Source organism: Nansenia antarctica (genome assembly GCF_963989245.1).
Source record: "Nansenia antarctica genome assembly, chromosome: 1".
Taxonomy (NCBI): domain Eukaryota; kingdom Metazoa; phylum Chordata; class Actinopteri; order Argentiniformes; family Microstomatidae; genus Nansenia; species Nansenia antarctica.
The window spans coordinates 72,461,355-72,471,910 of record NC_137674.1 but is presented as its reverse complement, the minus strand read 5'-3'; the positions used below and the strand labels follow the sequence as shown (position 1 = coordinate 72,471,910).

The window sequence follows — 10,556 nt, the reverse complement described above, 5'->3', positions numbered from 1 at the left end:
CGTTCATTGGATCCTAGGCCTCCGACTTTCAATGTCAAGACCATTAACAGAACATTCATCATGAATATGCTTTTGAATATGAGTATCTAATAAAATTATATTTTAAATAAAACATTCCCCTTTTACATTATTTTGCAGTGTCAGTAATCAACAGTGTACAATATTTTTGTTTGAAAACCGCTTGTTGTTTAGAGGCCAAAGCATAGCATTCTGCGTATAGATCAAAGTGGTGTCTATTGGACACTTCAAATCTAGCAAAGAACGAAAGGCTGAACATGGAACCAGGGCTAGAAAGTTCACCAATGTGTACATAAAAAACTTCATGTCACGTCATGACTGATGACAACGGTCAGTCCAGGGGTTTCGGCTTTGTTAGCTTCGAAAGGCATGAGGATGCCCAGAAGGCCGTTGACGACATGAATGGTAAGAAGATCAATGGGAGAAAGGTCTATGTGGGCCGTGCCCAGAAGAGAGGAGAGCGCCAGACTGTGCTGAAGCGGTTTGAACACGAGGCATGAGCGTACGACGAGATACAAGGTTTGTGGCCTCCAGTTCTCTGATACTAACACAGAAGTTGATATTACCGGTACTTATACATAAGTAACATAATTACTTATACACCAAGCCGCTGTATGTGGCCCTGGCCTAGCGTAGGGAGGATCGGCAAGCACAGCACCAGGCTTTTATCACAAATCAGTACAGTGTCTGCGCCATGCCCAACCTAATCATCAACCCCTACCAGCCTGCTCCACCATCTGGATACGTCATGGTTCCTGTTCCATAGGCCCAGACCTGTGCTGCCTACTGCCCCACCAACCAGCTGGCTCAGCTGAGACCTACTCCTGGCTGGGCCACCCCGAGGGTGCAACCTCAGTACTCCCAGAATATGCCCTACATCATGCCTCAGACCTTCAATGCTATGAACACCACACCGTCCAAGGTTCCCTGTATGATGACCTCTCAGCCAATGGGTCAGCATATTTATCGAAGCAAACCTGCACATACAGTAGATGTGTGACTTGAGGGAAGGCCAATATCCGTAAGATTTACAAGGAATATGCTTTTGATTATGAGTGTCTTCTTACCCACACAGCTACTCAGGCACTGAGACAGTGCCCTGCCAGTGCATATGCAGAACAATCTTAACATTGAACAACTTAAATATTGCAATAGTAATAAATACTTGAATTACCAAATGAACAAAATGTACTCTGCTATGTCTGAATGCCTTTGACTGTGTCAGTGATCAGAATATCAACAGTGTTGTACTGTACAAAGACTCGATAGCTGTGCATTTCGGATTGTACATTTTGGAAAGTCATTTGGATTAAATACCGCTGTGATCAATTCACAATCATCTTCCAAACATCTGTGCTTATAGATCTGGACCAAACAATAACATGTGACTGCTCAATCTTCACAGTTCATCCTCGATTATCTTTTTCCATTTTGGAATAAGCCTTTTTTTAGGGGCGTCAGATAGCTTAGGGGTTAGAAAGGCCGGCCAGCAATCGGTAGGTCGCCGGATGTGAGCTGGTGACTGGAGGGTTGCTGGCATCATATCTAAGGTGCCTACCACTGCTGTTGTGCCCTTGAGCAAGGCACTTAACCCCTAAATGCTCCAGGGGTGCTGAAAATGGCTGACCCTCTGCTCTGTTCTCCCTGGGTGTGTGCACAATTTCATTGCCTCTGTACTTATGCTCTGTTCAATGATAATAAAGTTGAATCACAATCGTATTTCTCTCTGTGCTACAATTCTGAGGGCTCCAGACATATAATGGGCCTACACATACATAAAGGTTGAAAACAATATTTCTGTGTCAGTAGAAAATCATAGTTTAAAATTATTGATTGCTTGGACATTTTAACATGTGTGGTTCTGTATGGAATATGAATATTATTATATTAGTTATAAACTAAATCCACAAGGTGGCAGTCATGGCCAAGGACACAGACCATACAACCCATTTCACACGAGTCATGACCATACGTTTTATGAAAGGGTACATCTAAACAAATTCATCCCAGACAAACAGGCTAAAACCGGAAATAAAATCACACTGAGTCAGCAGGGGTTGCAGCAATAGATTTTTTTAATTCAAAGTGAATCTTGACAATAATACACCATAAAGTCTTATTTTGACACTCACCAAAAGAGTCACCTGGAAAACCCGCTTAATGTGACAAAGTAGAGAAGGCTCGGTCACACCTAAAATCACTGAGAACTAGAGAGGAAAACACTATCGCAAACTGTGAGAGAGACGTCACATCCAGAGAGTTAGTTTTCCCAGTCCTCATACTGTCAATATTGCACAGTGCAATTGCTACATGGCAAACTAGTGTAGCATAAAAATCAAAAAAAGCAAATGAAACAAAATGATAAAAACAAAGCCACAACAAAATCTACAAGTATTATAACAGTAACAGTTCGTATTTAATTATCAAGTCTTTTTCGGTGAGCGAGCTAAAACAGACGATTCTATAACTTGCAGCGTGAATTAACTATGAACAGACACAGTTGACCAGAAAAACCCCAAAAGGATAATAGAATTTGAGAACAGATTAAAAACTAATAATAAAAAAAATTATTGTAAGAATTGGGGAGTAACACAGTAGCACATTGGACTAATACATAGACCCTGAATTAACGTCTCTAACGGATAACACCGGATCAGTGGATAACTTTAGGTTTTTTTCTATCTCATACTGTATGTTGTATCAATCCTCTGGAAATCAGTTTTTCATGTGTCCATTTGTTATGTCATATTGAGATTATGGGAAATTAAAAACAGTCTAAAATCTCTCTTCCTTTGCATCAATCATTGTTTTTAAGTGGGGGAGAGTTTGTGCAGGCGCATTGCTGGTGAATACCATTATACACAGGAATCCAAATAACAGTTTACATTTCACATGCTTATCATTGGGAACACATAATCAAGCACTGTAAGAGAACTACCAAGTTCATGCCTCGTTGTCATTTTCCGATTTCATTTCCAAAACATGAAAGAGAGCAATATCAAATCACACCTATCTGGCTATATTTCGGTGTCGAAATACTTCACTCTCCGAAAGAGAAACTGAATAGTAAGTGCAGCCCGCAATAATCTCTAGAGAGAGCTCCTCGACAAAAGGCCAACACAGCATGTTCCTTTTCAGAGCGCGTCTGGTCAGAAACCAGAGATCGCCGTATCGCTAAAGGCCAGTGTCGTGGTTAAAAGTGGGGAGGGTCCAGTTCACCGTGTTCAGGGTAGTGCTGAAAAACAGCAGACCCTGAGGTCTGAGGACCGCTGAGCCTCACTGCCCTGGTCGCCGTGGGTCTTGTTATATCGTCTATGGGATTCAGTATCTCCAGGCAGACTAGTGAAGCTTACTAAGGTGAACATGCAAGTTAACAGAGAGTTATGCATGGCGAGATCTAAGAACACTTGGTGGTACAATGACCGTACTATGTTAAGTATTGCATTTTGCTGTTCAGCCAGTGACTGTATCAAGAGGATGTTGTAAATGTAAAACCACTCAGAGAGCCTGTGTGTGTGTGTGTGTGTGTGTGTGTGCAGTGTTTCCTCTATATGCATTTATTCGTGGCGGGCCGCCACGAATGAATTTCCTCCGCCACTAATTGATTAAGACAGTCCACTTTGATTCAGGCTGCGCAGAAAGGCAGCGAGTTATTATGACCGGAGAACAGAAAAAAAGCAGATTGAAGCTAGATTTAGGCCGCTTCCAGACCAACATTTCGTTACGATTTAGGGCGTAGTTATTTACAATATGGTAACCTCGTCGTTTGTGTTCGCACTGCAATCGAGACTGAATCGCTCTCAACAGGCGCGCGGCGCGAGGCGACGCGCTTTCAAAACAGTTTTGTGATTGGTCCGAATTTAGCGGGACATTTGGATTTCTCTTTTAGCCCGTCGCCGGTGCCTTTAATCCCGTATCCTAATCGAAAATGCAACATCATCAGCGACGACTGTGGGTTATTGCATTTACTGCTGTTCTCTGGTTCATGTTCTTATACCAGTGCTCAGTATATTTTAAATGAACATTCGTAATGTATGTCTCTGATGTTCATGGTCAATTAAATTAGCCTATTTTGTGAAACAAATAATGTTCCCGCTAATGGGTTAACCGAGCATTCTCGCACCTAACATGCAAGCACCTAGCTTCGAACTATTCATAGCAATAAGCGCGGGGCAAAAATAATCTATTGCCTCTAAAATCACCACGGACAGAACGGCGGAGGTACGGGTAAGCAGGGCTCATGTTGGTGTCCTCAAAGGTAAGAGTTGGTTTTCTTTAACTCAACTGATAGCATTACCTTGCTGTTGTTGTTTACCGAATGCTCCATCTGACTGTCACACTGTGATTTTACTTGTGTAAACAGTTAATGAGTAACGTTAGCCGGTTTTGTGCGTGTACTCTCATGTAGGCCTGCTTCGTATTGATCTTTCTGTGTGTGTGTGTGTGTGTGTGTAATGCGCGTTCCGCATGTTCTGCTGCAGCTGTAGGATATATTGGTATTTGATCACCTTCTATATAAAATCACCTGCTCGGCTTTAATGACTTAACCGCTATTTAAGAAATTATAATTGTTGCCACCCTCTAGTTTTTGGTGAAACTACGTCTTTGTTTTGAGCGCCAGTGCGCGTTTTATGCGCGTGCACGCGAAAGACAACCGCTCCGCCACTAATGTGAAAAATCCTGGAGGAAACACTGGTGTGTGTGTGTGTGTGTGTGTGTGTACTTTGGTGGGAGGTATCTAAAACGGAGCAAAAGGACTTATGACAACTTTTTTCCACTGTGATGACTAAAAGCTTATCGAATAAGTATATAGATCCCTGGAATTACAGTTCGATGGAGTCCTGTGGTGGTTTTGTTTCTGTATATGATTTTTTTGGGTGGAGTGGCACACAGCTGTTTGTTCTACAAGGTGGGTCTTTGTTGGAGCCCCACCCCCTCCTCCTGTACCCCAAACACTTAGAGCGGGGAGAGAGGAGGGGGTATAAAGGGGCAACAGTCCCGCCCTCCCGCTCCCCGACTCTCTGAATCCTCCGATTCTCAAGGCACAAACACAGTGCTGCTCACACTGTCTCAACATCAGTAAGGAACACAACACGATGGCCATGTCTTTGCATTGACAAACACCACATCGATATGAGACACTCAATAAAGGGGAGAGCGATAAAACTAAGAAATCAACAACAACAACAACAACAACAACAACACAGAAGGCAGAATATCCAAATTACCAAACAAATTCTGAAGTGGAACCACCATCATGGTCCCTGTTGACATTAGACAGACAAAAGGGTTTTTTGTAAAAATCCATTCCTTTTCTTTAAAAAAAAAAAAAAAAGTATATAAGTCATAAATATTGTTTGGGAACAAACACCTCAGGCTAAATTCATGTGAGACACTTATTTTCATTTCACTCCCCCACAGGGACATGAAGAGTCAATATTCCAAGCCTATTGGCAAGTGCTAGTGGTGTGTGATTTGGTGAAACGTGTTACAGAAGCATTTCATTAAACTCACTGAATATGTCCCGCCATCGCACAGTGCTCCTGCCCTACATATAACATAGTTACGTTAGTATACCATACAATGAACTACCAGAATGAAAAAGTTAAATCAATCCTGCAAGCTATAGCTTTACATGTCTACAAAACTCCAATATGAAAACATACAAAAAATTAAGTTACATCGATACATCCATTTATATGCAGTGATGAGCCCATAACGGTTAATAAGGATAAAATACTGATGCCAAAACACACACCCCCAAAAACATAACAAATGCAACTAACGTCCATCATCAGCAATACAGTAGTTACAATGACACTCCAAACATGAAAGCAAAACACTAAAATCAAAACCACTTCTATTTCAGATAATTAGGGACCTATACAAAAATAGGAACGCTAGGTTTGAACTAAGAGAAATCACCTAATTTCACAGCTATTGAAGTGGCAATCATCATATAGCAGCTTATCTATGATACATTCAAGAAAAATGATACGACTTATTAATCGCCCAAAAAGCTAGACAATAACCTCAGCCATTTTTTTTTTAATACAATGTTTTTTGTTTGTTTAATTTAACCCCATCTCTACAACTACAGTATACTTGAGGTCTATGCAAAAAAGAATAGCTACCTTGCTCAAGAAATGAATTACAGTCTTTGGTGCTGCACAAGCAACTTCATTTGAAAGTGAAGACGAAAACTGTACGCACATAACTAGCAAAACAAACAGAACAAATGCACACAGCATATATATTTTTCTCCCTGACGGAATGTATAAAATAAGCAGTCGACACCAATAAGCTTTAAACAAATGGTATAATGTAAAGGGAAAAAGTTAACTTTGTCACACATGCATAAATGAGAGAATTGCACACAATTAACTCACACCTTATCAAGTGTCTGCACTAAATAGACTAGCTCTATAATATATATCCATTTACATATATATATATATATATATATGTGTGTGTGTATATCAAATACTGCATGGTCTGCTCAGGCTTAGAAGAATCCATACCATTAATTAATTTGCATTTTGTCCTCACCTACTGTAGTCAAAGCCATGCCCACCACACTTCTAAACATCTAAGAAAAGAAAAAAAAAAAGAAAAGAAAAACCAATCCAACGCAAAAACAGATGAAAATACAAAGACGACAAACAAACAAAGTCAACAACTATTTAGATTGTATTGCAGTTTCATCAAACAGTACAAATACTGTTAGTAGTAAGAGTTTCACTTAATAGAAATTGATTATCAAATATTAAGCAATATTCAATGCTTGTACACTAGTTCGTTCAGGGAGGGAGAACAAAAAAACAAACATTTAGAAAAAAAAGAAGAAAGAAAAACGGAACAGCAAGCATTCGCTACAGCAAAGCATGCCGTTCTGGTTCCTAGAAACAGAGAAGTAACTCACTCACTACACACTGAAGTATACACTGAATCCAAAAGTATAAAGCACCGCTATCCGCGACACCATCACATCTATGCAGGCTATGCATGGATATATACACATGTGCATATATATGTTCACACATAGGATGCATCGACTGATTGGAATTTCAAGTGCTGCAGTCCAGTACATTAATATATTCATGTATATATTCATAGATAAGTAGTAACATTAACAACCTCAAATATATAAGGCACTATGGCTGGGGGGGGGACAGTTATACGATGCAGCGAAGTCTCGCGACACGAACAATTATGAACGACGTCTACGCATCTTCCCGTTAAACATTTTTCTGCTCATGCAAGAACACATGCAGCGTGAGGAACGACCCTAGTTAAAATCGGATAAGTGACTCGACATTGCAAACACCAAAAGACACCGAAAAAGAGTACAAATACTTCAAACGCAGTACAACACACCGTGGACGAACATGTGCATCTGTCGACCTAGAGCTAGACTGGATGGCTTTACAAATGTGGATGTGTCTTGCACACGTTTCAGAAGGCAATATAGAAAAATAGCTGGGATTAAGGGGTGCAGAGTTTGACTATTCCAACACCACCCCCCGATTATTCACCTGTTTTTGAGGAGTATTCGTAGAAGATCCAATGTGATAGGTATATCAAATGTGCAAAACACATTGAGAGTGAGTTTCTTTTCTACTCATTCATTCACTCATTCATTCTTTTTCGTTCCTTCTTCTCTTACCGCGCGCCCCCCCACCACCACCACCTCTCCACCCCCCTCTTCCACCCCGACTGTTTTAAAGCTCATAGTTCAATTGCACCCGAGTCTACGTAATTCAAAAAAATAGCTTGCTTTCTCTGTGGTTGTGCCATGGCTTTGGACATGAAAACCATGTGGTGGTTGTTGTCGTTTGTGTGTTCGGAGGAGGAGGAGGAGAAGAAGAAGGCCCCCTCGGCCCCCGGGTGGCGGTGGGAGGGGTACCCAGGGGGGGGGAGGCCGCGGCGGGGGGACAGCCCCCTCCCAACCCCGGCGCTCAGATGTAGGGGTACTGGTTGATTTTGGTAGGGCTGAGGGGGAAACTGGCGTAGGCGGGCGAGGCGATGTAGGAGTGCGGGGGGAAGAGGGGCTTGAACTGGCCCCCCAGGGTGGGCGAGGGCAGCAGCCTGGGGTTGATGCCCACCGTGACCTGGTGGACCAGGGTGCCGCCCGGGTGGGAGAGGCTGTAGGCGGGCTGCAGGACGGGCCCCCCCCGCGGGACCCCAGGGGAGGCCAGGATGTGGGCCACGGGGGCGCCCGGCACCAGGGACCCAGAGGGGGGGTAAGGGAGCAGGGTGGGCTGACCGTGCGGGTGGTGGTGGACGCCCATGGGGTGGGGGTGGGGGCCCGCCGTGGTGTGGTTGGGGCTGCCGTGATGGGGCAGGGTGAAGGGGTGCCCATGCAGGGTAGGGGGGATGTAGGCCTGCGGGCGCCGGTGGTAGTTTCCGTTCCATTCTTGGTGGCAGGAGCCGTAATGCTGGACCTGGGGAGAGGGGGGGAGGGGGAGGGAGAGGGGGAGAGAGGGAGAGGGGGGGAGAGGGAGAGGGGGGGAGAGAGGGAGGGAGAGGGGGAGAGAGAGCGAGAGGGGGAGGGAGAGGGAGAGGGGGGGAGAGAGGGAGGGAGAGGGCGGTAGAGAGAGAGAGGGAGAGAGAGAGTAGGAAGGTTACTATCATAATCATCATCATTTCACACAATCATCATATAATCATTACGTAGGCATATTGTGACATTTTCAAAGTTATTATGTGTTTGTGTGTGTGTGTGTGTGTGTGTGTGTGTGTGTGTGTGTGTGTGCTGACCTGTCCAAAGCCCATGGGCTGCTGTTGCTGGGGCTGGAATGCGGTGATCTTCTGTGGCCGGTTGAGGAGGGGGGTGGAGTGGTGTGGTTGACGCCCGGGAATGCCTCGCCTGTTGGACTGGCAGAAAGACTCTAAGACTGGGGAGGGGGGGGGGGGGGAGAGAGAGAGGGAGAGAGGGAGAAGAGACGTGTTAATTCACACCGTTAGCTCTGTGACCTGACGTCAACAACTCCACAGATGAGCAGTGTTGGTCTAGTCTCTGAACGACAGCGTTTGTGGGCTCAGCGGCGATCTCAACGGTGCTTGATCAGACCCAGGTTCTTAATAATATAATACTACTACTACTACTACTAATAATAATAATAATAATAAAACATTACATTTTTTAAAGATGGGAGATGTATAAATAGATGCTTTAATGGGATCTGGGGAGGGGATGGGAGCCAATTGGTAACTCAGCCTGTTCGTATTCAAACTGGGGTGGGGGGGGTCACACCATGGGCTATAAATACCGCCTGCAGCGCTCGAATAGCAAGCTGTGGCCTTTTAACGTGGCGGGGCTTAGACCAGAGCCTCTGGATGTCGGTGACGGAGGTGAGGGGGGGGAAGCCCCTGGCATAGAAGGAGATATGATAGGTGGTGGTGGTGGTGGGGGTTTACAGTTAACGCTGCTCTATAAATGACCTAGTAATCTGGACCATCAAATAAAACAAGCACACAACCTGTGAGAGACAAGACCAGAGAAGAAGTCACACCACGTCCCACTGACCACAGGTCCTAGAACAGGCCTTACATACGACGTACGTAAGACACATTCATACACCCCTGACAGCCTCAGACAGCCAACACTCCTGTTGTCTTTCTCTGGGGTTGTCGTTGTCATCCAGGTGTATGAATACTGCAAGGCAGGGCGTTAAGTGTCCGGGATGGGGGGTGGGTGTTACGCCCTGTCTTAAGCAGCTTTATAAGATAAATATATATAAAAGATAGTTCACACAGATATGGAGGCTCTGAAGAGAGAAAGGGAGAGAGATAGGGAGAGAGAGACAGAGAGAGAGAGAGAGAGAGAGAGAGAGAGAGAGAGAGAGAGAGAGAGAGAGAGAGAGAGAGAGAGAGAGAGAGGCAGTGTGGAGGAGAGGAGAGGTCGACAGTGAAACACACACGTCCACTCCACAGCTCAGACACGGGAGGTGGGAGGTCACCCATAGTCACCTGGGAGACCCTTGACGGCCTAGAAAGGAGACGTAATCCCAGGACATGTGACCTGCGGAGCAAGACAGCAGCAGCAGCAGTGTTGACTGACCCCGCCATGACCTACTGACACACTCCCTGTAGGGGCCTGTGTGTGTGTGTGTGAGTGTGTGTTGTTCTAAGATCAAGGTTATAGTCCTACAGTGTCACGCAGCAAAGCATTCTGGTCCTCGGCGGTGTTGCCTGTTTCCAGTTTCCTGTTTCCTATTCTTGCCATTTTTATTTTTGTACTTTTGTACTTTTTCTTACTATCCTTATTTTTCTGTATTTGTTTTTAGGTTATATGTAAAGCACTTTGAATTGCCCCTGTTGTATGAAATGTGCTATACAAATAAACTAGCCTTGCCTTGCCTAGTGTGTGTGTGTGTGTGTGTATGTCGTGAGTGCATGTGTGCGCGTGTGTGTGTGCGCGTGTGTACGCGCGTGTGTGCGCGTGTGTGTGAGCCACTCACCTGTGTTGCCTGGCATGTCGTTAAAGGCAGGGGGGTTGTTGTTGTGCAGCCTCATGGGGGGCACCACCATGGTGC

At 44.5% G+C, this 10,556-nt stretch overlaps 1 protein-coding gene across 1 annotated transcript in view; it reads right to left on the bottom strand.

Moving 5' to 3' along the window:
- Positions 1-7,976: 7,976 nt before the first annotated feature.
- Positions 7,977-10,556, bottom strand: part of hipk3b (homeodomain interacting protein kinase 3b) — a gene marked incomplete at both ends in the record, with an annotated part of 56,485 nt that continues 53,905 nt past the window's right edge. The window contains 3 exons of the mRNA XM_080550409.1: positions 7,977-8,462; positions 8,779-8,915; positions 10,482-10,556. The exon at positions 10,482-10,556 is cut by the window's right edge and continues 203 nt beyond it. Coding sequence (XP_080406535.1) covers positions 7,977-8,462; positions 8,779-8,915; positions 10,482-10,556 — 698 coding nt within the window. The remainder of the gene's footprint in view (positions 8,463-8,778; positions 8,916-10,481) is intronic.